The following is a 26,778-nucleotide window of genomic DNA, read 5'->3' on the forward strand; positions in this document are numbered from 1 at the left end:
CTTCTGTTATCTCCATGCCTGTCTCCAGCATTGTTTTCGGTTTCTTTTCTGTTAGCAATTATTCTCAGTTGTCTGTCAGTGAAGGATTTAATTATGTTTACTAATGCCCCACCCAGCTTCTTCGCCCTCCTCTCTCCTGGTTGAGCACTGGCAGCTCTCTGCTGTCCCCCATGGTGAAGAGAAATTATTTCCTTTGTCTGAAGGTCCTTATAACTGCTAAGTTCGGAGCTCCTTGTTTTTCCCATTAACCATGACCTTATTGATAAAAGTTTCACATAATTGGAGGAGTATTCACTTTTCCTTTATTAACTGTGTTCCTTTCTTTCTGCTAATACCACTTAATATTTTCTGGGAAAGATCTATCCATTGTTTTTGTTTTTAACTCATAAATGCTTGCATTAGAAATGAAATATGATTTTTTAAATGTATATTCCTTCAAATTAGCTATCAGGTACCCAACAGTAGAACTGTGAATTATGACCTCTCATGTTAATTCTGCCTCCCTTCCTTCCTTTACTGGTTCTGACCCCTCTGCTCATTCCCCAGCATGGCTGTTCATTCCCGTCCCCTCTGCACACTCCCTTTGTTGTCCTCTCCACTCTTTGCGTGCCCTCTCACTTCCCAGCTCTACTCCCTGCTGTCCCTATTTTTTTTCCTTATTTTTCTCCTACTTTATCTCTGATTAATATTATGAGGTCATTTTGCAGGCATGTAGAAGCTTTCTGAAAAACACTGTCAGCTGATTATATTGAAAAGAAAAAGATGCTATTTGTATTTTCTATTTATTGTGTCAGGTTGTGAAAACAGGAATGAGAATGAGGAGTCAACCTCAAAGGCTGAAATTGCAGAAGACTCAGCATCACGTGGGGAGACAACAGGAAGATTCCAGAAAGATTTTGGAGAAAAACGTGAACAGCAGGGCAGAATAGCAGAAAGGCAGCTAAGAAACCCTGAGGAGAAAACTGGAAAAGAAAAGAAAGATTCAGGGCCAGCTACAGTCAAGGAAAAAAAACCCACCACGGGAGAGAGAGGTCCAAGGGAGAAGGGTAAAGGATTGGGAAGAAGCTTCAGTTTGAGCTCAAACTTTAACACCCCTGAGGAAGTTCCGACAGGAGCCAAGTCTCATAGGTGTGATGAATGTGGTAAATGCTTCACAAGGAGTTCAAGCCTTATTCGCCATAAAATAATCCACACTGGAGAAAAGCCCTATGAATGTAGTGAGTGTGGGAAAGCCTTCAGTCTTAACTCAAACCTTGTCCTCCATCAGAGAATCCACACAGGAGAGAAACCTCATGAATGTAACGAGTGTGGCAAAGCCTTCAGTCATAGTTCAAATCTCATTCTACATCAGCGAATCCACTCCGGAGAGAAACCTTACGAATGTAATGAGTGTGGGAAGGCCTTCAGCCAGAGCTCAGACCTCACTAAACATCAGAGGATCCACACAGGGGAAAAGCCCTATGAATGTAGCGAGTGTGGAAAAGCTTTCAACCGAAACTCATACCTTATTCTGCACCGGAGGATTCACACCCGAGAAAAGCCCTATAAGTGCACTAAGTGCGGCAAGGCCTTCACCCGGAGCTCGACGCTCACTCTGCACCACAGAATCCACACCAGAGAGCGCGCCTCCGAGTACAGCCCGGCCTCCCTCGATGCATTTGGAGCGTTCCTGAAAAGCTGTGTGTAAAGCAAGAGTTTGTCAACAAGCCATTTCCCCCTTTCGTTTCTAAAATTATCTCAGAGATGTGTGCCCGTGGAGGGGAAAGAAACAGATTCAACAGATTTAAAAAAATCACACTAAGGATCCTTGTAGTTACATCAGCAGTGTTTTGCCTTCGCAGTCTGTGGGCATCTAGTTCTTCCACACAGCCCCTGCAGGGGAAAGCTAGTCCTGGATAATCGACATGCTATTTCCACACGAGATGAAAGCACACACACTAAAATGTCAAGCTTTTCAGTAATGAGGATACCTCTAAGGCGCTATTGGACTCTCAGCAACCATAATATATGATTGAAAGATTAAGATTGGCTCTGAAAATGATACCAAGGTTAAAAAGCTGCTTGCTGCAAACAAGCCCTGCCTGGCCGCCATCTGGCTGTACCTTATTTCTCAAAAAAGAGGAACAGTTAAAAAACAAAAACTCCATTGGGACATGCTGCTCAAACTAGTTATATATACAGTAAGTTATATATATGATCACTGGTAGCCTACCAAAGCTATGGAAATCGAGGACTGTGCTGATGAGTATTAAACCAAAGATTTCTGTCTCTTCCTGAAAGAGAGAGTACGTGCACCAGTCTACAGTTCCAAAGGACTGCAACACATGTAGATGGTTCTATCCTCATCACTGAGAGAAATTCTACTGAAATGGCAACAATGATTCAAAACACTTCTCTCCCTTCTAGAAATCCCTAAAGCACTATCGCACTCCTAAATGCATTTCTCCACAAGTTAGCACTTGATTGTACACTCTCTTCTAATCCTTCATGGTTTTGTGTCTGAAAGTTTTCATCACCCCCCAAAAGAGATGCTTCCATTGTCAAGGGATGTGTTTATATCCCCCACAGCACTGGACACAGTGCTGAACGCAGAAGAGACACTCATTCTGCCTGACTTCCAACAGGACTTTTGCATTTATGATAAAGCCCTGTGAGTCATGAGTACCTGAAGTGTAGTAGCCTGACCCAGCTTTTGAAGAGGACCTTCAGAGCCTGAGGCATGCTAACCCTCAAGGGTCTGATGCTATTTTTGTCCTAAATATAAAAGAAAGGTGCTGGTTGGCTGCGTGCATAGACTTTCTAAACATGGATCGGTGAGTGAGTACCATGGAATGTCAGAAATGACTCTGTTGTCGTCATCTTAAAGAAGAAAACTATGAACACTTACTAAGGCCATTTCTTGACATCTTTCTACGGTAAAGATCTTAGCCAGAGTTCTCTTCAGTCAGCAGCTGAACAACCTGATGATTTGGGCACTTTCTGAATCATTTGTAACTTTACATAATATAGTTCAGAAGATGTGATTTTTGTTGCTTTTTCAGAAAAAGGAAAGTTGCAGGGAGCATTTTTTCCCCACACTTTCCAGAAACTTTGCAAAAGCATTTGACATCGTTAGCTGGCAGTTACTAAACACGTTGTTGCTCTGTGAAGTTCACCAACACGCTAGGATGTGGTTAACTGTATCGTAGTCATACTGCAAGGGTCTTTTCTGCTTCTCATCACTAAAGACTGAGGTGAGGTTATGAAACTTTGAGCTTTTCCATCATCTGCGCAGGAGGATGCAATTGGCTGCCTCAAAACTAGTGACAGAGACTGGTTTGGGATACACATACAGGAGACCCAAGTATCATGCGCTCCACGGGTACTCATTAGGGACTTGGGTAGAGATGACTGCTCATGAGAGCACGCAAATGATTGTGGACAGCTCTGCAGAAACTTAGAAACATAGGCTAAGACCAAACCTGAAGACTCCCCATAATGGGAGAACCCCACATAGAGTTTGAGGTCTCCCATCGAGAAACAGAACTGAAACTAGAATTCAGCAGTTGTTCACTAAACAGGAACCAGCTCCTCATGGGAGACAGCATGGCTTTATGGGGAGCCAGCGGGATCGGAGCAGCTGTGGCCTCAGCTCCAGACTAAACTACAGTTCTGCACAGCAGTAATTCTTTTTTTTGGCTTGGCTTTACTACTTGGACCAACCACAACTTCCCTGTAGCTTCGAAGCAGTTTCATCATGTTGCGTGGGGAAACTTCAAGGAAGTCAGCTGCTGACCAGAATGTTCCTATCCATCCAGTTTAAGAAAAACAGACGAGATACTCCCAAAGAGTTTATGTAAGTAACTCTTTACAGTAAAGTGAAGGTAGAAAAAAATGCTTTCAGGATTTTCTTCAAAGAGCGAGCCGCAGCGATGATTGCATAGAACAACCGCTGGTGCTTTTGAGCTACGACTTTGGCTGCTGGGAAGCAACTGAAGGCAGTGAGGTACTTACCTCCAGGCACTGATCAAAGCACTGACTGTTCTTAAGAGGGAAAGAACTTTGCTCGGTTCCAGGTGGGCCTTTTTCAACCGCAACTACATGCTGGCGTAAGTCAGCCATCATTTTTGTTTTTTTTTTAAGTGGAAGTTAAATATAACCTGAGCCCCCACATTTAATTCCCGTTTTACTGGGACAGTGTGCTGACTATGTGTGGTTGCCCCTGGGGTTGCTTCAGATCTTCAGCCTTGAAGCAGCTGTTTGAAGATATGTTTTCTGAAGAAAACGGGTTACAGCTGTTTATTAAAGCTTATTTGCATTGCATTCCTTTACCTGCTGCTCAGTGCAGAGTGTAATTGGGTCATGGTCAAACAGGCTTACATCATCTAATTAGTGCTCAGGATAGTCACTCGAAAGTTCTTGACTGGCTGAAGTCTGTCAACAGTTTAAGTACTCTACAGTTAACCATTAGCATGCTAGTTGACCTAATGGAAGTTTTTGAAGGGTTTTTAAAAATATACCTTAACCTTGCCAGGAAGAGAGGTAAAATTCTTCAGGTTGTGGGGTATTTGTTTCTACTCCAGCCTGGCAGTCAAGGCTAAAGCCTGAATACAGATGCGTGAGGCATCTTGATATGTAAGGCACTTAGTTTTTTATTAAAGGCATAAAGGTGAAACTGTGCTAAATATGTACAGAGAGGACGACGTGTTTGATATGTGAGACAGTTCACATCTTAACATATATCAGAGAATTCATTCCAGAAAGGAACCTCTTGAATGTGATAAATATGGCAAAGCCTTTAATCACATCTCAGCCCTTAGCGTCAGAAAGCTTACACTGTAAATAAACTTTACTAACATTATATGTGAGGAAAACTTTCACGTATAGCACTCGTTGCTTTGGACAGAAAATGAATTCCGTCAGTACGTTCCAGTCATATAACGAATTTCAGAAACACTGCAGAGGAAACTCAATCTTAACTCCAGAGGATCCGCAGAAGAAAACAATGTGGGGAAATGCTAAAGAAATAGCAAAATGTGCTTCTTACAAAAATTGTTAATGTTGGGTACTTCTATATATTTTGTATGACCATGATGTCAGTGTCTTGTGTTTTGTACCTCCAGCCCCTGTTGTTATTCTGTATATTCTCTGTAAACAGATAGTGTATTTTATTTTAATCTATTTGACAGAACACATCACTCCAAGAGAGCAAAGTTTTGGAGTGAGTAGTGAAAAAGTCAATGTGGTTATAGACAAAAAATCAGTTCACAGAACTGAGGAGGAGGAAAATGAGAAAAAATTTCCATAGTTTGGTGCTTATCAGATCTGGAGAGGAGGGTAGTCGATTGTTAGGAGAGACAAGTTCATAGGGCACTCAAATGGAACAATTCCTGTAAACATCTGTAGCTTCCTGAGAGTTTTCTCTTCAAAGCCAGGAATTTAACCTCTTAGCTGCCAGATCACCATTTCAAACAAAGAGAACAGGTTCTCAGAGCTTGTCTGGGGAGAAGGAGGGTCTTCTCCATGAATCTAGAGGAGGGAGTATACTGGAAAGGCCAGTGGGACCACTTAACTTGACCGGATTCTGTAAACCATAGTCCTGCTTCCCCCACTAACTCTTAAATCCTTATGCTTAGAAATTTTGGGATAGGGAAACACCAAGGTGAACTCTTTCCTGGAAAATAGGCACAGATGCCTCCAGTTCCTGGCATTACAGAAAGTTTTCCTGATAAGGCTTGAGAAGCATTTTGCAATATTCCCTTGTTTGTGCTCCTGCGTGCCGTCCCTGCTCCCATTTCTTCCCCGGTTTATGATGATTAGGAGAGAGGACTTGTGAAGATTCATAGCTGTGAAAGAATTCTTTTCTAGTTTTTATCCTAGAATTGATCACCTTTTATTGCAGGGTCTGGTCATCCTGATGTACGCATCTAAAGCTAGCTAACCAGGTTCATCCTGCCACCTCCTGGAAGGTTCGTTGTGTGAATTGGAGTAACAGTGTTAAAACGTAATCAGACAGTGACCACAGTACTTGCCAGGGGAGCTGTATTTTTGTGTGTCCCACTCTGAGCAACTTCTCAGAAATGTTTATGAGGGGGCTGGGGTTCTCCATCTGGGAAACCAAATGAGGGTCTACAGATTGCCCAGTGAAATACAGAATCAGAAAAAAGGAAATTAAGTGGTATAAATAGGTCTTTTCATAGAAGTTAGAGTAGATTTTTATTTCAACTACTACTGGAGAATTTAATAAAAAGCATTATTTGAAAAATTTTCGTAACAGATTTATGTTTCATTTTTAGAATGAACACACTTGCACATTTAAAAGCAGTTACTTATTTTGCTATTCAAATTAATTTTTTATTCTATCTAAAAATGAAATTATCTGTTTTACTTTTCAAAGCATTGTGAAACAAACTTGAAGTTATATGGAGGTAAGCCATCTCCAATTCTGCAGGTCAAACAGAAGTTTGGGAAATACTTCGGACATCTCATAATACAGAATGTCTTAACATGAGAACTTAGTTTCATGTTGTCTGGTTCTGTTTAATAGTGGATACCACAAACCAAGTTTTTCTCATCCTAAAACAGCGGAAGGTAAAGAGTGGGCATTAGGTTGACTTCTAAACAATGGTCTGCTGTGATTTTAACAGCTTTTTTTTTTTTTAATCTTTGAGATTCTCACCTCCATTTACTAAAGAATCATGAAGTATTTACACAGTAATCAGCAAAGTTAATTGGTCTTGAAATTACATTTTATCCCTTCAGCAAGCACTCATTAAGCAGTGAGGCTGAGTGTTTTAAGAATGAAATCTGTGAGTGATTGAAAGGTGGGATTGAAACTCGGATTTCATTCCAGTTTCAGATTTAGGTTTTAAGTTCCTTTGGTCCAGGGAAGGGACTAGGCAACCCCAGTCGCCCCAAATCTCTGTCAGTTTGTCTCCCGACGAGGTCAGGTGTTTTAGGAAGGAGCGAGGGGAGGAGGTTTTTAACAGCGCCTGCTCCCAGCTGAGGAGGAATAGTGCCGACGACGCCTGGCGGAGGGAGAGGAGAGAAACTTGGGGATGTGTTGCGTCAGTGCTCGCTCGCCTTCCTCCTCAGCTCAACCACTTAGCAGCTGAAGGAAGGTTTCAGTCCGGCGGAGCGTGTTAGACTGAGATACTTCTGCTGGTAGGCGGGGTTCTTACGTGAAAGCAAATACGTGAGGGGGGCGGGGTGGGAGGAAGCCGATTGTGATTATGCAGGAAAATCTTGTTCTAAAAATCTATGAGTTTAGGGGTAAAGGGTGATATGCAAGCAAAATCAGTAATTATTTTAAAATGAACATATGTATTTTTATTAACTTTTAGTTAAATATAGATTATTACAACCAACTCGACATGATAAGCCTAAATCTATATAGAGAGCTAACTCAGGCATTGTCTTGTTTATCTGTAGACTGGATAAAACAACCCTTTCCTGTTGTGTCAGTTCCTAGTTTCTTAGTTTAGAATAAATTAGACCAAAAGAAGAAACTCGCTTGTCTTTAAATACCTGCAGAATTAAGTTATTGCTGTTAAAACCTGGCCTTTTCATTTTGCTAGTCTTGGAAGAGTCCAGATGCTTGGTAGATGTTCAGTAAGTGATTTTAAATTAAATTTGTTCATTTAAAATCCTCATTAACTTTTCTAGAAAGGCTTCTTTCAATAAATAATGGAATCTTAGAGGAAAAGTGGTTTGTTTTTTTAGAAACTAAGGAACTCCTCCACTGAAAATAATCATTTGAAACCTTGATTGAGGATTAAAGTTTCAATCATGAGACATGGCAGCAAAAAGAAATTTATATGCATTTATAGTCAATGGTCCATTTTAGGAGGCCGGTGGTGTCTGACAAATGCTAGAGTAGTGAGGTTGGGGAAGGAAATTGTGGGGATTTGTAATAAATATTCTCTTTATGTTGTTTCTCTTCTGGGTCATGGTAAAACAATAAATTATCATCTCTAGGTGGCAGTATTTGTGGCGCTTGGTTTTTTTTGTCATCCTTGGTTGTGTAAATACACATGTTTTGGGTAAAGAAAAAAGTGTGATTTCGAAGTTAAAAACTGGAACTGTGACCCACAAACAATCCTCACACACATGAACATGTTCTGAGTAATTTCACAGAGCTCTGTATGAAACACCACCTTAGAGCTCCAGGTAGCTTCTTGGAAAGAAGGCAAGAGGGTGAAAAACCGTGAAACAAAGTAGCTTTTTAATGATCCCCCCAAACAATTTTCTTATAAGTTGGAACCATTAAAATAACCTTTGACCAATTTATGAAACTTAGAAAACTGAACATCCTAAGGGTAGGTGCAGCATGCAATCAATAGTTGAGACCTTCAAACTATGACCTCTAACCTGATAACCTTGTTTTGTCACTGCATGATATATTGAGACAAATTCTATTTGATTTTTTTTTACTTTGTCTCATTTAAATAATTGACTTATTCATCCTTTTCAGAAACCAGAATAGAGGTGCAAAGTGTTCTGTTTTCCTGCATGCTTCAGTTTCAGAATCCTTAAGGTATTTAATACTACCCCCTGCCCTGCTTGCTTTCCAAGGTTATGGCGGAATAAGCAAATTTTTTCTAAAGTAAATAAAAGGTGGCACATGTGAAAAAAACATGTATTTTTACTTGGGTATCTTCACATCCAAATCCCTGTTCAGGGGATCTTCACCCTATCCTGTCCACCTGTCTCAGCCTGTGTTCCCCACAGAGCAGAAACAGGTGAGGGCTTGTGTGCAGATGATTTACTTAAGGAAATGATTCCAGAGAACAGAAGTGAGGGACAGGGTAGTCAAGAACAGGAAGAAATCCAGTAGTTTATTGGACTTGGTCACTGCTATGGACAGTGGGTCTTGTGAGAGATTCTTATCCCAAGTTAATAAAGGCTTGGACACGGAGACGACGAGCCTTCCAGCGCCAATGTATAGACAAGAGCCCTAGGAGTGACAAGGGTCAGGGTTCACCATCTGAGCTGCTCTCAACATTTCACTCTGTCCAGTCCAGTTCAAAGCCTGGTGGCTTCCTCCACTTCCTCCATTCCTGCGCCTTCGTTATGGAGAGCTGACAGAGGCAGACATGCCCACGTGGCTGCCTTGGTGTCTGGCCCCTACTAGACAATCCCCTAGTCTCGATTTCACAGTCTGGGTGTCTCCTGCCCCCGCAAACTTCCGTGCCTACCACAGCCTCACCTCACCCCTTCCCAGCAGAGACCCCCTCAGCATTCTTTCCCGAGGGCCCCAGGCCATCCGGATGTGCTTCACTCTGGTCCTTCCTGCTCCCTGGAGCCCCTTGCATGCTGCCTGCAAGGGGTATGGCCTCGATCTCGGGTGCCTCTAAGCTCCTCCTGACCCTTCAGCATCAGTTCTACATTTAAATAAGCACAAACTTGTAGATTTAAGGGGCAAAAGCAAATGTGTAAAAATCTTTTGTTTGACCTTGTCTCTTCCTTTTAGCTACCAATCCTCTACCAAGTGGAGCATCACTGCTGTTTTCATCTCTTCACTGCCAGTGTCCTCCCTCTTAAAGCCCCTGTGACTCAGCCCTTATCCCACCTACTTCAGTGGCACTGTTTAAGGTCGCCGGTGTTCTTGACAGAGCATTTTCTCATTTTTCTATAACATTTGACCATTTCCTTGAAACATTGTCAGTTCACGTTATGCTGTCCTTCAACTCCTCTTCCTTCACTTATGAGTTATAACAACCATGAATTTTCTCTAATCCACATATCAACTTCGCAAAGACAGTTGCCCCATTTTACAGATGCAGAAAGTGAAGTGGCTGACCCAGCAAGTGGCAGAGCTGGATTTTAAAAGCAGGTGTGTCTGACTCCAGCAACCAGATTCTTTCCACTACTTAATTGTCCCCTGTCCTCCTTTATGAGCTCAATTATTCTCCCATCTTCATACATCACGGCTGTGGTCCCACAGCTATGTTTATGGAGCAGCCTAGCATAGTGGTTAGGCACACAGGCACTGGAGCCAGTTTGCCTAAGATCAAGTCCTTCATCCACCACTGACTTGCTGTGTCTTAGTTTCCTCATCTGTAAAATGGACATAGAGTTATCCTAAGCATTAAATGAGCCATTACACTTGGAGCGCCTACAACATTGCCTTATGTAAGTGTTCCAAAAATATTAGCTATGATTATTTCCTCATGTGCCTCTTGCTCTTCTCTCCTGAATTCTCATTTACCCCTCACAAAAGTCTCCCTTTTGTAAGTGAAACGTGCTGGCAGTGTCCTCCATCCCATGAGTTCCTAAAACACATCACCTTGAAATCAGGTCTTTATGAAAAGACTGTTCAGAGACCATTTCAGTCCCAGATGTTACGGACAGAATTCCACACGGTTTCTGTGATTCTCCCAAATTGTCCCAATCCTTGCTCAATTCCTTCCCCTGCCCCAATCCTCAGCTAACAAAATTCCTTTTAAATCCCAAATCCTCTGAGGAACCAAATTTCCCCTGGAACGATGGAAATTGCTGCGCAGCTTCAGGAGGCCTTTCTTGTCCCAAACCAGCCGTGTCCCTTTGCCAGTAGATCCCATCAGTGCCTCCAAGTCTCAGATGTCTTCAGCACGGCCTCCGCTCCAGATTCTTTAACACAGCAGGTACTAGGCTGACTCGACTCTGCCTGGCTTATGTCATCATGTGCCCTGCATTTTGTCCTGGATTCCACATTTTAAAAGACAGACCAACTGCAGGATGGTAAGGGCAAAACCACCTCCTGCGCAATAGGGTTTTGCTTGGTGAGGAGAAAACTCACTGGGAACTCGTCTCTGCCCTCAAATATCTAAAGGCCTGTCGTGTTAGAAGAGGGATTCAATTGCTCTGCATGACTCCAAGAACTAGAACTAAATCCTTTCCAACAAACATTGTTGTCAGGCCATGTGCTGAGTGTGAGGAATAATAAAACAAAAGGTAACAGCAATGAGTAAGGCAGACAAGTAAAGGCAGCTCTGCCCAGCCCCACCAGGCCTTAGGGCAAGTTAGAAAAAGGCACCCCTTCCTCAAGACACTTGACTGCCTCCTGCTGGCAAGCATAACTATATAGTACAGCTCCCTGATAACGAGATGAGTGGTGGCCCCTGGCGTTGTGCAGGGCACAAGTTGCACAACCGGAAGGAGTGGTCCTAGTGAAGGCCACTGGAAGAAGAAAGAACCTTGTCGCAGAGCCAGCCAGAGCAGGTGGCTGTGATGCATCAGTTCAGGTGTTCAGGGATGGCTGGGGGACACCTGGGTCCTGGGCAGGAAGGGATGTTGCATGGGGGAAGGCTGGGCCAGATGCCCGTTGTGATCTCCTTCTCCTCTGAGATTATGCCAATTTTTTCTGGGTTCTTCCACAAACAAGGGGGAACAAGCCAGCAATCTGCTCTCGTAAAAGTCTTGGCAGGAAACTGTATCTTCTCTAATTAAGGAGAAGGCAGGTGGCCCTCTCCAGGGAAGGCAGACTGGAAAAAAGGATCTGTGATAGGTGGAGCCACATATATTCCTGTGGGGCAGGGGGCAGAGAGGGTTGACATTAAAACAGAAGAGGGGTGGCCCGACAGTGTAGTGGTTAAGTTTGTGTGGTCTACGTTGGCAGACCAGGGATCATGGGTTCAGATCTTGGGTGCAGACCTACACAGCTCATCAAGCCACACTGTGGTGGCATCCCACATACAAAAGAGAGGAAGATTGGCACAGATGTTAGCTCAGTGACAATCTTCCTCAAGCCAAAAAAAAAAGAGGAAGATTGGCAACATATGTTAACTCAGAGCCCACCTTCCTCACCAAAAAAACCCAAAAAAACCCAGAAGAGATCAGAAATAATATTGTAGCCAAGAGTTTTGAAGATTAAAAATCCCTTACTATTGGTATAGGTAGTTGCAGAGCTAGTTCATTCTCACATGATCCAAATGCTTTCAAGTTGTCAGAACAGGTATTATTATGCCCATTTTCCAGAGAATCCGGTTGTCTATCCAAATCTCCCAAGGCTTGTTAGCAGCAGAGCTCCAGCTCTAAGCTGTGGGGCTAACTAAATCACTCCACTTTTATTCTCCTTTCCTTTCATTTTCTTTAGCTGAATGAATGTCTTTGCAGCTGCAAGTGGACTCCTTCTGGAAAGAAAGAAGGGAAGTTTTCAGACCCATAAGGGGTGAGCAGCTTTCCTAGCCCTGTTCTAAGAGAAATCAAGGTTTGATCGCCCTCTACTGGCCAAGCATAGCGATGGCAGCAAAAATAAGCCATGGTGAGAGTGAGGGAGGGTGATCCAGAGAGCAACCATTTTAGAGAGACCCGGGCCCACCCTGCTGAGAGAAGAGGGAGGGAGCCAGGGCCCACAGTAACCCTGCAGCTTTTCCCCTTCCCGATTTCTGCTACAAGGGGGAGGGGAATCCGTTTTCTCTTTGAAACCAAATCTTGAACCGCGGGACCTTCAGAGGGCCCGCGGTCAGTTCGGACATTTTACATTCCAAGATTCAGAAGTAACTTTAAGACAAGATCATGGAACGGTTGTAGGTGATCTTTGGGACAATCATACGTGATAGTTTTCAAATATTTTGAAGGGCTGACAAGAAGAATAACTACATGCATTTTGTGAGAGAAAAGAATCAATCAAGACTAGGATCAATGAGTTGAAATTATAGGAAAGCAGATTTTTGCGTTAATTTAAAGAACTTTTAGCAATTAGAACTCTCCAAAAGGAGGGAACGGTACTCTAGAGTAGTAAGTTTCCAAGCAGAGGGCTGTTGTAGAAAAGACGTTTATGAGAGGTTAGAGTATGGATACCAAGATGACACACACAGTCACCATTTATTGGTCTGGGGTCTATTATCACTGAACACATCTGTAATTAGTTGTTTACAGATCTGCCAAGAACTGTGTGTATTTTCAATTTTTTCCTTGTGCCGCAACACAATGCCTGACACATTGTAGATTCTTGGTAAGTGTTTGTTGAATGAATTCATTGGAAAACGATGAGGTTCTTAAAAATCAAAACCATTCTGAAGAGGGAATGCAGGTGACACATTACAGTGAGCCACAGGTCACACTGGCTAGCTTTTCCTTTGCTCTCTTATGGTTTTATCATATGGTCATGGTTATATTAATGGAAGATAATAATGGATCATCCTAAATTAACTTGTTTTAATACTGTATGATTTGGATGGACAGCATATTGATCTTTCTAATGCTATTTTTAAAATTGTGGAGATATAGTGAGGACACAGGATTGAATTACAGAATCTGCATTCTACTCTCATCTCTGCTACTAACTAGCTCGTTAGTGTGCCTTGGATCTGACTTCTTCAGACATTGATTCTTCACCTGAAAATGAGAGTTTACCAGATTGTCCTCAAGGTCTCTTTTGGCATTAATATTTTTCAGCTCTAGGCCCCCTTGATTTAGAAAGAACAAGGGGCTTAGAATTGGAAGGATTTCTTTCAAGCCCCAACATCACCACTCACAGGTTGCATGACAAGGCAAAGATCCAAAGATCCTTTTGACTGAGAGGCTGGATAGAGCGCCACCAAGGCATCAACACGTGTGGCTCATGGAATTGTGCAGGTTCCCTGGTTCTCCCCTCTGCCCTAGTGATGCTGTTCCCTTCAACCTTCCCTCCTTTCTCCAGTTTAACTCAGAGGCAGTAGATGCTTAAAAGCATGGGCTTTGGAGAAAAAGCCAAGTCTGAAGCTTGACTTTCTCATACATCACTTACATGACACTGGAAAGGTTACTTACTTTTCTGAGCCCAAGTATCCTGATGTTTAAAATAGAGATTTTAATATTTCACAGGGCTAAGTATTCTCAGCATTATAATATTTCATAGGGTTGATATAATGAAGATAAATGTGTGCAGTAAATTGCTTCCAAAGATAGTCACCACATTATCTCCCATCCCACGCGCTCTTTTGCAATGTAAGCAAGAGACAGAGCCTGTGTTTCTGTTACCAAACCAGGTTTGTTTTTGCCCATCGCCTGGAAAGCCAAACACCAAGATGATGAGATTGCAGCAAAGAGAGAGTTTAACCACAAGGCAGTCGAGTGAGGAAACGGAAGAACACGTCTCAAATCCACCTCCCCGGAAATGGGGGACTCAGGGGTATTTCTGGGATAGGGGGCAAAGTGGTCTGAAATGTGGAGGTATGTGATTGGAGGTGAGGAGAGGTGAGGTAATTGATGATCTGCGCAGGCGTAGTCAGACCACGCCTCTTCACAGGACGCACGTTCACAAAATGGTGGTGTGAGCATGACCTGAGGATGGAGTTTTTAGTCTCTTGACGTCAGACATCTGATCAGGCCCAGTTGATGGGTTGATGGATTGGCCTGAAGTGGACAAGGAGTTCTAACTCCTGAAAAACAGCTCACACAACCACTACCGTGGTGACCAGGCTCCAGGGAGATGTTATCTATAGGAGCCTAGGGGAAGTCAGCATATCGCCTAAAGAGCACAGTTAACAATGGGTGGGTTAAACAGCTAAAAGCTATAATCAGTAATTGCAAAAAGGAAAAAAACCTTTAGTTACTAGCTATTTAATCATCAATGGCTGTTTACTGGTTTCATTTCTTCCCCTTGAATGGGGCCCAGTGACCTGTTTTAACAATAGAATGTGCTGGAAATGATACTGTGGGACTTCCAAGGCTGGGCCCTAAACATCTGCAAGTTCCACCTTGATCTCTTAAAATGCCCCTCGTGGGGAACCCAGTCGTCACGCCGTGAGGAAGCCCAAGCAGCCATGCAGAGCGACTCGCTTGGAGGAGCACCGAGGCCCCAGGCCAACATCCCAGCTGAGCTTCCAGTCTGGGCCAGCACCAACTGCCAGCCCTCCCAGCTCCTCAGTTGATACCACAGGAAGCAGAACAACTCAGCCACTCCACAGATTTGTGAGAAATGATAATTGTGTTAAGGCACTAAATTTGAGGGTAGTGTTTTTTTTTTTCCTCTCCAAAGCCCCAGTGCATAATTGCATATCCTAGTTGTAAGTCCTTCTAGTTCTTCTATGTGAGCCACCACCACAGCACGGCAACTGAGAGATGGGAGGTGTGGTTCCTCAACCAGGAAATGAACCAGGCCACCGAAGCAGTGAGAGTGCTGAACTTTAACCATTAGGCCATCAGGGCTCACTCCGGGGGTAGTTTTTTATGAAGCAATAAAGAACTGAAACCAAGTGCTTAACACAGCACCTGGCCCTTGGTAAGTACTCAAAGGAGGTGTGTAGAGGGAGCAGTAATGGTGAATGAGTGCTGTGAAAGGGTTGGAGTCTAACGGAAAAACTAACAGGAGTCTGGGTCAGGCTGGGAGAAGATGTTAAAGATCATCTAGCCATAAAATTTACTCTGCAAAACTCCCGTCCTCCCCATCCCCAGGGCTCTCCCACTTCTTCAAAACAGCACAAGATGAGGCAGGAAGTGGCCATCTTTAAGCAACTCTATTAGGAAGTCCTTCCTTGGATCAAACTTTTCTATCATTTCCATTCATTGGTATTTTGTCTTCTGGGGTCCCATAAGACAAACTGCTTTTTCAAATGGCAACACTCCACATACTTGAAAACTAAGACTGCTTTGTCCCTCATCCTCCCCTTGTCTTCTCCTACCTAAGGGAATAAAAAATTCTCCAGATTCTCTTAGGTCGACTGGCATGGTGTTCAGACCTCACACTTTCTGATTTGCTAATTTCTGGATGCCTGTGGGGTTTTGAATGCTCCTCTTAACATGTGGCACACGGAACAGTCCCATCTTAGACATCTGACCAGTGCATGGGGGAACGAATGAAACAACACTGACCGTGTGACAACTGCTGAAACTGGCCAGTTGGTACATGGAGGCTCCCTATGTCATTCTCCCTACTATTGTTTATCTTTGAAAATAAAAATTTTTTTAATGATCCTAGAAAATATCAGAGAAAAGTGATGTCATGTTTCTATAAATTTATGGTGCACTTAGGGAATTCCGTGTGCACGTATGTTGCCATCCCTCAACATCTACGCCTTTTTTCTTTTTAGCTTTGGAGTCAGATTTATTGAACACCACAGTAGTTCCTGGCTCCACTAACTGTGTGACCTTGTGCAAATAACAGCATGTAGCTTGTAGAGTTGTTGAGAGGTTTAAGAGATGCATAGAATGAATTTAGTAGTTCTGCCATGTTGCAGGAGAGCATAGCAACATTATCGCAAGGCTTGAAGCTTAGCAAGAACAAATTACAAAATGGGCGACTGAGAAATACGCAATCTGCTGATTCTCATAAATTACTATACTAGATTGTTTGTGCTTTGGAATCAAAGGCCGGAAGGGAGGATCTTATCAAACATGAAGGCAAGGGGCTTAGGAACGCCGGGCCCTTGCAGGAATGGAACGCCATCTGCATAACTTGCCAGATTGTTTGTTCCCAGGATACTCCCTCAGAGAATGGCCTTGTGTAGGGCCGGGGTACATTGAAGAGGGGATGACTAGAACTGCTGAGCTTTGACTTGCATGTCCCTGCTGGCATGAGTTCCTGCTATGCTTGTACTTCTTTGCCTGCAAATAAATACGTGGCAATCAGAGGGATGTGACCTCAGTCCTTGAGGCTGATGGTCCCCTGTCCCATTAAATAATATAGAGTGTGTTGTGTCTATTATATAGACTGTGTTCTGTCTATTAATTCCGTCTGGCCCTTCAGCTGGCTGCCTAGCTGGTCTCGACAGCACTGGCACATGGTCAACATGCAGTAATTGTTGTCAGTATTCACACATCCTGCAGTATATTTACATGAATATCCAGGTGGTTTTCCTTTGTGTGAATTCCTGGGCACTGAGTCACTTTTTTATGTGCCTTTGGGGCCTGCAGAATTTATTCCTCTGGGGTTGTATTTTCCTGATTAAAATGTGAGACATGATCCAAAATTTCAAGGCAACAGTCCATTGACAGCAGTTTCTTTCAACCATTGCTTATCTTGGTGTCACACAGGGCTATCAGACAGCTGAGGTCCTGATGCAGGCAGGTTTCTCACTCAGGTGAAGGCATCTGAAAACTCGATACGCAGACTATCTGCCTGCCACTAATACTCTCCTTTCAGGAGGGCCAAAGATGCCCTACTTTCAAGTCATCCTGGGGTTGCATTTGCCCACAGTCCACAGCTGGCCCCTTCGCATGTGGCCGGAGTTCGGCCGGGGCACTCCAGCCCGGGCAGGGGCGGCAGGAAAAAGGGCCAACGTGCGCCTTTGGAGGGACCAGGCACAAGCAAGCTCCTGGCGGTCAGAGGGGGTGGGGCTGAGATCGAAAACACTGAGAATCTAGGCTGGAAGCCTGCAGCTGAGTAGGAGCAGCGGGAGATAGAGGTGAGCAAAGACTTCTTCATCAAGTCCTGCAGCATTTGGAGCGCTTGGAGGGCAGCCTCTGAGACTCCCGCCCGGGAAGCTGAGAAGCCGCACAAGGCCCAAGGGCCCAGCTACTTCGGATTGATGCCGCAGGTGCCCGGGTCTGAGAGTGACAACTGAATCTCTGGCTCCATGGGCCAAGCGTGGGGCTCCGTGTCCATAAACGTGGACCATGTTCTCACGGAGTGACGGGCCTGTGGGCTACAGGTGACCCGGGCTCTGAAGTCCACGAGGGGGCCCGAGGTCGCCGCGCCGCGCCCACCGCCTCTCCCTGGCCTGGGGCGTCGGGGGCGGGGTGCGAGAACCGCCGAAGCCTTCAACCGGTCGGCCCTTCCTTGGTTAAATAAAAGGGGGCGGGGCAGGGGAATGAGGTCCCTGCCTGTCCATCTTGAGGGGGGCGACTCCGCTTGTCCCTGACGCGCCCCAGCCTCCCGCGCATCCGAGACGCAGAGATGCAGAGAAGACCTCCGGAATTCCTAGAGGGGTCGCTGCGACCCCGCACAACGCTTCGCGGGAGCGGGGCTGTGACGCACTTCCGGCTGCGCCGGCCGTCGTGCGCGTCGAGGCGTCCCGGCCCCCCGAGCGGCTCTGACTCACGGTGAGCCTCTAGATTCCCGTTGGGGTAGCGGTTGGAACAGGGAGCCTTGGCCGCAAGGGTTCAGGGAGGGAGGGGTGGATTAGGCAGCTGTGGCCTCTGGGGATTCCCCTACCCCCGGACCAGTCCTGCGAGGGCTCTGGGGAGGAGCCCGTGCCCGTGCCCAGCCGTAGATGGGGGAGGCGCTGCCGCCCTGGAAAGCGTTTTCCTCCCCCCCACCCCCCCCAGGGGTTTAACAAATGAAACTTTGTCCCTTTCTCATTCCAGAGCAGTTTTTCCGTGCGCTCCCTGAGCCGAGCCGTCTTTTCAGTCTGACCAGGGCTGCCTTCTCTTTTTCCCTGGCTCTCCACGGGAGGTCTGAACTCCAGGGGAATTGATGAGAACACGCCCGAGAGGGTTGGGGACCTCCGGTGAGAAAGCGAGGCTCATTAGAAATCTGGGTAGTATCAGATTAGAGGGAGGGAGTGATTCCGTTGGGCTTTGTTGAAGTTAGAAAGCACATGCCTAACGGATCTGCTCGAGGTTGGAAACACATTTTTAGAGGAGCATTTGTAACTAGTTTGTCAAGAGAAGGGTGATCTGCTGGGTGAGGTACTTAGAAACCTATGTTGTATAAGGAACAGCTGAAGGAACTGAAGAAAAGAGTTAAGAGGCAAGACAGTTGTTTTCAGGTGTTGAAAGACTACTGGGGAGAGGGTAAGTATTGGTCTGAGACCGAAGAAAGAAGATAAAAAGTGATGCAAAATTTGGTTCGGTTTAAAGAAAACCTTGTAACAATTAGAACTATCCAGCAATAGAATTCTGTGCCTAAAGAATTATCAAATTTGCTTGCCTGGGAGTTTTCAGGCACAGAATGGGTGTGTTAAAGGCATTCTAGCTTTAGTTGGTAAGTCTCATTAAATTGTTAGAGTCTCTGGTGATTTGATTTATTTGTGCCTTGTCTTGTTCCAGAATGGGTTTGGGGTACTTTTATAAGGGCATATAAGCTGCAGGAAATGAGCATAAAGGAGGAAAAAAGAAACGGGGAACAGAACAAAGGCCTTCTGCTTATAGATGACCATGAACCTTTGCTTGATGGACCTCTTGAGCTAAACATGCTAGATAGCCTAAAAAAGTGATTCACTGTGGTTGAACACAACGTCAGTTAGTAACGAAACCTGTGTTTTCCATCCACATGCTTTTTTATTTTATAAACACTTTATTAAGAAAATTTCAGAAGCTGAGACCTGGAGGGCATCCCTCAATGACCCTTTAGACAAACAGCATGACTAAAAATGAAATTACTGTCTTTGCGCAGGGGAAAAACAAATCAAGACAGCATTATCAGATTTAAAAAAAAATCTTTGCTGGTCTGATAGGTAGAAACATTTCATTGTAGCTTTATTTGCATTTCTTTTGTTAAGCATAACTGAGGTTGAGCATCTTTTCCTGGGTTAATTACTAAGCTGAGACTTGAAAGACAAATAGACGTTGGCCATGGGAATTGGGCACTGTTGGAGTATAGGGCAGGAGAAGAGGAGTGACGAGACTGACAGTGGAGGCAGAGCCTGGATTGTGAGTGACTTTGTTTGCCACGCGAAGAAGTTGTTATTACATGATTTTAAACAGCTGGGTGATATGTGCAGCTCTGTATTTTAAACTTCCACAGATAGCCTTTGAGCCTTTGAGATAGAATTGCCAAATTGGAAAATGGTCTGTGTGATTTCAAAGGAAGAATGGATATTGTCGTGAGATTACCAAGTAGTTAAAAGCTACAAGTGTTTGATAAAATTAAAAATAGGCTTTGTGGAGGGCCAGGCTTGTGGCTGAGTGGTTAAGTTCACATGCTCCGCTTCCGCAGCCCAGGGTTTCAACGGTTTGGATCCTGGGTCCAGACATGGCACCGCTCCCCAGGCCTTCTTGAGGCGTCGTCCCACACAGCACAACCAGAGGGTCCTACAACCAGAATATGCAACTATGTACTAGGGCACTTTGGGCAGAAGGATTAAAAAAAAATGTGGCAACAGTTAGCTCAGGTGCCAATCTTTAAAAAAAGTAGGCTTTGTGTTATTTTTGAAATACATTTGCTAGAAACTTTATTTCATTAGGCCAATATTCTGACAGTTGTTGGAAGGGAGTTAGAAACTATTGTTGCTCCTAGAAACAAAGCACGCACCTTTTTTTAAATAATTCTGAAAGAAAAAGGCTTCACAACTTTTTTAAATGTCCAATTAACTCTGAGTGGTCGGCTTCAACCTTCTAAGTGTTGTTGAAGTTAACAGCTATATTTCTCTTTACCACCCCTCCATAATAGAACAGCATTTACCGAGGCTGCTGTTTTTCCCCAATGCCTCATATTTTTTTAAGTAAACATTTTATTTTAGAATAGTTTTAGATTTATAGAGAAGCACAAAAATAATATAATGAGCTTCATTTCCCTCTCACCTGGTTTCCTTTGTTGTTGACACCTTACATTTGTCACAACTAAGTAACCAACGTTGATACATTACGATTAAGCTTCATCATTTATTTGGATCTCACTGGTTTTCCCCTAATGTCCTTTTTCTGTTTCAGGATCCCGTCTAGGATACCACATTCCATTGGTCTTCATGTCTATTTAGTATGCTGTGGTCAGTAACAATTTCTCAGTCTTTCCTTGTTTTTGATGACCTTGAGAGTTTTGAGGAGTACTGGTTGGTTATTTTGTAGAATGTCTCTCAGTTTAGGTTTATCTGATGGTTTTCTCGTGGTTTGGGGGAGGACGTCCACGGAGGTGAAGTGCCCTTGTCAGCCCTTCCTGTTACGGACACAGGACTTATCACTGATGATGTTAACCTTGATTGCCTGGCTGAGGTGGTGCTGGCCAGGTTTCTCCACTGTAGTTACCTCCCCCAAACCCTTTCCTTCCTCTCCTCTTTAGAAGCAAGTCAGCCCACGCTCTAGGAGTAGGGAGTTAAGCTCCATCTTCTTGAGGGGGAGTATCTACGTAAATTATTTTGAATAATTCTGTATGGGAGATTGTCTCCTGTTTATTTATTCAATCACCTTTTTTTTATATCAGTATGAACTTACGGACTTTTATTTTATACTTTGGATTATAACCCAGTATTACATTATTTATTTTGTTGCTCAAGTTGTTTCAGCTGTGGTCATTGGGAGGTTTTTGTTTTTTTTGTTTTTTTAGGTTGGCTTCTGTGTCCCTTTGACACACCCCATTGTTTTGTTTTTTGAACACTTTCTGGCAGGCTCCAGGCTCATCTCGTATACTCCTCAACCTAGAATCAGCCGTTTCTCCATTTTCTAGTTCCTCTTAGTAGGAAATGATATTTAGAAACCAAGATCTGGGCACTGGGTGGCTGATTGCTACTAGCATGTCATTGCTTTTAGACCTCCACAGCAGACAGAGCTAGGAAATAAATGTCCGTATCCTAACCCATGGGCACACATGTAGCTAATTAAGCTAAACGTGAATTCATGCTGCCATATTTTTTCAACTTAAATTTGTATTGATAATATTTTTTTAAAATCTGTTTTCACAATTTTTACTCCTTAAGAGTAGCCCTAAAGATCCAGGTTTCATATTTATCCTTTCCACAGATATTTGAGCACCTACAAAGTACCAGGCATATTCTGGACATCTGGAATACAGCAGTGAGCAAAGCAGATGGAAGTCCCTGCCCTCTAGGGTTGATATTCAAGGACAGAAACAGTTTAAAAAAAACCAAAAAGATAAAATATGTAGTATATTATAGTAGTAAATGATATAGAGGAAAAGAGTACATTAGGAGGATTAGGAGTTCTGGGGTGAGGGCAGGCAGTGTGCAGTTTAAAACAGGGTGATAGGGATGCCTCAGTGAGAAGTGCAGACCTGAAGGAGGTGAGGGAGTGAGCCACGTGTAAGCTGGAGGAAGTGTTAGGTGGCGGGAGCAGCGAGTACAAAGGCTCTGAGATGGGAGCGTGCCTCACACGTTCAGGGAACAGCGAGCGTGACTATGGCAGAATGAACAGGAGGGAGAGAAGTACAGGATGAGGTCAGAGAGGCAGCAGGCCTGCCATCTTGTGGGCCTTGTTGGCCTTTGTGATGACTTTGGCTTTTACTCTGTATGAAACACGGAGCCATGAAGGGTGTGAGCAGAGGAACGATGTGACCTGACTTGTATTTTAACAGGAACACATGGTGTGCTGGGAATAGACTGAGGGGCAGGGCTGGAAGCAGTTAGGAGGCTGGTGCACTTCTCCAGGCCAGACGTGATGGGCTGGGCAGCAGTGTTGGAGGTAGTGAGAAGTGGTCGAACTTGGGATCTTTTGGACGTAGGACTAACAGGATTTGCTTATGAATTGTATGTAGAACGTGAATGAGGAGTCAGGGGTGACTAGGTTTTGTTGATCTAAGTAAACAGAATGATGGACTTGCCATTAGCTGAGATGAGCAGCTTTGTGGGCAAAGATGAAGAATGTCAGTTTTGGATATGCAGGTGGCAATGTCAAGTGAGCAGTTGGTGGTTAGGAGTTGAGTTCAGAAGAGAGATCCGGCCTGGAGATAATTGGGCAGTCGCGAGTACATAGATGGTAATTAAAGCCATGCGACTGAATGAAATCTCCAAAGAGATTGAGTGCAGCAAGGAAGGAGGGGTCCAGGTACCCAGCCCTCCACTCGTCTGTGGTCCTGCTGAGACATGAATTTGAATTGTGGGCACTACAAAACAGGTGCACTAGAATACATCACTTCGCTGGTGAGCCGGCCCAGCCAGCTGCCCAGCAGCACCATCTCAGGAAGCTTTCTCCTTCAGTTGTGACTATGTACATGTTTTTTAAAGGCAGTCACGTGATATAGTGGCATCTGTGAGTTGGGACTCTCGACTCACCAAGTTCTGGGAACATATCCTACATGAACGTGATATAGGACGCTCCCCATTTAATAGCCCCTGTGCTATGTAACTCCTCATATCCTGCTGAGTTTCCCAGGCTGGATCCCAGAAGCTGAGCAGCCCAAACAGGTTCCCATGTCTTTCCTGTTCTTGGGGTGCCCTCCTCTGGATAGAGTGGGAAGTTTTGTAACCAGTTAAGTAAAGTTATTCCGGCACTGAGGAGGTCTCCTTCTAAGCATTTCTAAAGAATGCTCTCCAGCACTGCTACAGCTGTTGTTTTTAGGTTATTTTAGCCTTTGGTGCCAGGGCCTTTATTTTAGGAGACTAGGTGGCTGTGCTTCTCCCTTGGCTCAGTTTACAGGTCATCCTGAACTTGGTGGCACCAGCAGTGTATTGGGTGCATAGGACAGCATGAGGGAGTGGATGGTGCTGATTCAGGTCCACCGTGTCACAACACCTGTTGGCATCTCAAGATCCTGCAGAATTGGGGTACAGTGGAGAGGAGTCTGACTACTGGCCTCCTTGGAATTCTGAACTAATTAGCAGCTGATAATTATTGAACTTCTCATAGAAGTAAGGTTACTTACTGAGATTCTAGTCCTAGAATCCCATTTCATATTTTTAAAAATTACCAAAATCCGGGCTGGCCCTGTGGCCGAGTGGTTAAAGTTCCACACCCTCTGCTTCGGTGGCCCAGAGTTCACAGGTGCAGATCTGCTCCACTCATCAGCCGCGCTGTGGCGGCATCCCACATGCAAAGTAGAGGAAGACTGGCACAGGTGTTAGTTAGCTCAGGGCCAGTCTTCCTCACACAAAAAAAGAGGAGGATTGGCAACAGACATTAACTCAGGGCAAATCTTCCTCACAAGAAAAATTACCAAGATTGGTCACAAAAACAAATGAAAGGGAACAGTCATAAAAAATACATATTTTAATATGTATTTGCTAAATGTGGGAAACTAAACACCTAATATAAAAGCAGTAACATAAATGTACATTTATTGGCGAGTTCTCTATGGGCTGGAATTCCTGGGGCTTTTCCCCCCTGGGTTTTGTTTTGAAGGCCATTAAGTTTGGGCATTAGTAAAACCTATTTTGTTAAAAGACTGATCCCTTTAAAGATTTTATGATTTTCTGATTACAGAAGTAATAATACCCCTTATAGAAGATTTGGAAAATCAAAACAAGAATTAAAAAGATTGAAATCATCCCTAATTCTATACCCAGAAATATCGCTGTTTGTGATTTGTCCTGTGTCCTTCAGTGTGATTATGTATTTCCCTTCGTTGTATATTATGGGTGGGTGTGCGAGTGAGAGAGACACTTGATATTTCAAGTGCTGTCAAGCCAGATCCATGGAGATTGACGTGCATGTTAGAAATGAGCGTACTCAAGTTTTTTAATGCCTGTAATTTGGATTATCTGCAACTTCTCTTCCCTCATCTTCAGCTTTTATAAGCTATTTATACATCCTCTTTATGGTGTCTACCATTGTTATCAATATAATTTCATGTAACAAATACCCATATAGATTTTTATCTATTTGGTTCTTAATTGAGACTACTGGAGTTTTCCTTTCCTACATGATCCAAATGCAGTATGGGAGCACCTGTGTGACATGAAAGATGCTGCCTAAAGTTTGAAAACATGCTCAGGAAGGCCAGTCACAGCATGTAACACTCATTAATTTATGTATTTTTCTTTCAAAATAGATTTATTGAGTGCTGGTAATGATAGCAGGCATCCCACATATAAAGTAGAGGAAGATGGGCACGGATGTTGGCTCAGGGCCAGTCTTCCTCAGCAAAAAGAGGAGGATTGGCAGCAGATGTTTTAAGATTATGCCGCAGTGCACTTTTTAGGAGAGTAGACACACAGTAAAATCAAATTAAGATACCCTGAGCTGCCTCCAGAAAAATTCTGAATAGTAATTTTTACGTAGTAGTTTTACAGTGCCCATAATTTCCACAATTTCTTGTGCTAAAGGTGTGGCTGTAAAGACCAAAAGAACATACTTTTTTCTTTTTGGTAATTTTATGGTAACCATATTTTTTAGGTTTAACGTGTAGCCCTAAAGAACCAGAAACCCAAAGGAACCAATATTCCTGCCACGCAGAGCCCCATCTTTAGTGAGGCTGTTGCTGGAGTCTGTATGATGACCAAGGTGCTGGGCATGGCCACAGTTCTGGGCCCTAGGCCTCCACAGGAGCAGGTGGGGCTTGTGATTGTGAAAGTCGAGGAGGAGGAGAAAGGGAAGTGCCTTCCTAGCCTGGAGATGTTCCGCCAGCGCTTCAGGCAGTTTGGGTACCATGACACACCTGGACCCCGGGAGGCCCTGAGCCAGCTCCGGGTGCTTTGCTGTGAGTGGCTGAGGCCCGAGATCCACACCAAGGAGCAGATCTTGGAGCTGCTGGTGCTGGAGCAGTTCCTGACCATCCTGCCCCAGGAGCTCCAGGCCTGGGTGCAGGAGCACTGCCCAGAGAGCGCTGAAGAGGCTGTCACTCTCCTGGAAGATCTGGAGCGAGAACTGGATGAGCCAGGACAGCAGGTAGGCTGGGGGAGACCTTTTACTGTATGGGATGGAGAGCATTCCTGGAGGGAATGGGTTTGTCCATGCAATAAGAATAGCTGAATGGACGTTTCTGTTGAGTTAGACCTTGTTTCCCCCTGTTTTTCTTCTGCATCCTGTATTGACTTTTAGCTTTGGGAATTGAATGGGATGGATGTTTTTCTTTTCTCTTTCCTAGAGGTTCTACATAGCTCTCCTGAAGCTTGCTTTCCTTCTAATTCTTAAAGTGAGCTGTGCTGAGACCCAGCCATTCCTGATTGTCTCTAGGTCTCACCTCCTCCAAATGAACAGAAACAGGTGTGGGCGAAGATGTCATCTTCAGGAACAGCAAAGGAATCCCTCAGCGGCGTGCAGCCACAGTCTGTGGAGACCATTCCCAAATACGAATCTTGGGGGCCCCTGTACATCCAAGAGACTGGTGAAGAGCAGGATTTCACTCCAGAGCTGAGACAGATTCAAGGTAGGGAAGATCAGCCAGGCCCTGCTTGATGCCCCAGGCCTTTGTGATTGAAGAAGAAACGGGATAATTCTAATTACTGTTCTGAGGCAGTCCCCTGGTTTGACTCGACTGGTCTGACTACCAGAAAGAGTTGCCTTTCTTGCCTCAGATGCATCTCAGTCCTAGCATGGGAACAGATGACACACTCCTAAAGGGTCAGTTGAAGTGAGTTTAACAAAGGGACTGTTTCCGGAGGTGTGGACAGGTTGAATGAACCAATAAGAGAAGGTGTTTGTTGTCTGTTAATGATTTAGTGAAGCTGTCATAGTCAGCTTTGGATGATGCAGAAATGGTCCCTGGTAAATTGTTTTTCAACTGCTGCCTGCTTAGGCTATTTAAAATTCTTGAGCTTCGTTACGTTAACTCCTTTCCCACACAGTTCATGGCAGCTGGAAGGGAAGTCTCTCTGCGTAGCCCAGTGCTTGCTCATCTGGAGAGTGACAGGGATTTTGGTGCTTCGGTGCTATGTGTGCAGCAGACGGTCAGTGGGGATGAGCCTGGAAGCCGCTGAGTGGTTACTGCCAGCAGAGGAAGGAAATAGGTGGTCAGGTGGAGAGGGAGACACAGGGACAAGGAAAAAGGGGCTCAGAGGAAAGTGCTCGTTGAGGGATGACAGTTGTCAGAGGGAGCCCCTTTTTCTGTGTGAATTTCTCTTACTCCCCTTTTCCGTGTATGTGGGCAGTTAGATGGACTTTTTAGAAGTGTGACTGCCTAGTGAATTGCTCTAAAAATGATCTAATTCTTCAGTCTGATTTCAACAGTAAATGTTACTTTAAACGAATTATAAGACAAAGCCAATATAGGTGACATGATAAAGAGTTAAACTCTTGTGGGAGTTAAGTGCTTTCATTCAAATGAATAAGGATCTAGGACTAGAATGATTATAAATGGGCTGAATCTTCCCTTCTTTTGCTTTTATATTCAGTTTTTGTGAGAATGTG

At 44.2% G+C, this 26,778-nt stretch overlaps 1 protein-coding gene across 8 annotated transcripts in view; it reads left to right on the forward strand.

The window, feature by feature from the left end:
- The window catches only part of ZKSCAN1 (zinc finger with KRAB and SCAN domains 1), a 42,276-nt gene that overhangs the window by 13,808 nt on the left and 1,690 nt on the right, over positions 1 to 26,778 (forward strand). Inside the window, exons 1-5 of one of the 8 annotated variants that reach the window (XM_070230614.1) lie at positions 17,805 to 17,925; positions 18,190 to 18,332; positions 20,476 to 20,531; positions 24,826 to 25,317; positions 25,606 to 25,798. In XM_070230614.1, the coding sequence (XP_070086715.1) occupies positions 24,922 to 25,317; positions 25,606 to 25,798 (589 nt within the window). In that variant the 5' untranslated portion in view covers positions 17,805 to 17,925; positions 18,190 to 18,332; positions 20,476 to 20,531; positions 24,826 to 24,921. 8 annotated transcript variants of the gene reach the window in all.

Source organism: Equus caballus, chromosome 13, assembly GCF_041296265.1.
Source record: "Equus caballus isolate H_3958 breed thoroughbred chromosome 13, TB-T2T, whole genome shotgun sequence".
Lineage (NCBI taxonomy): Eukaryota > Metazoa > Chordata > Mammalia > Perissodactyla > Equidae > Equus > Equus caballus.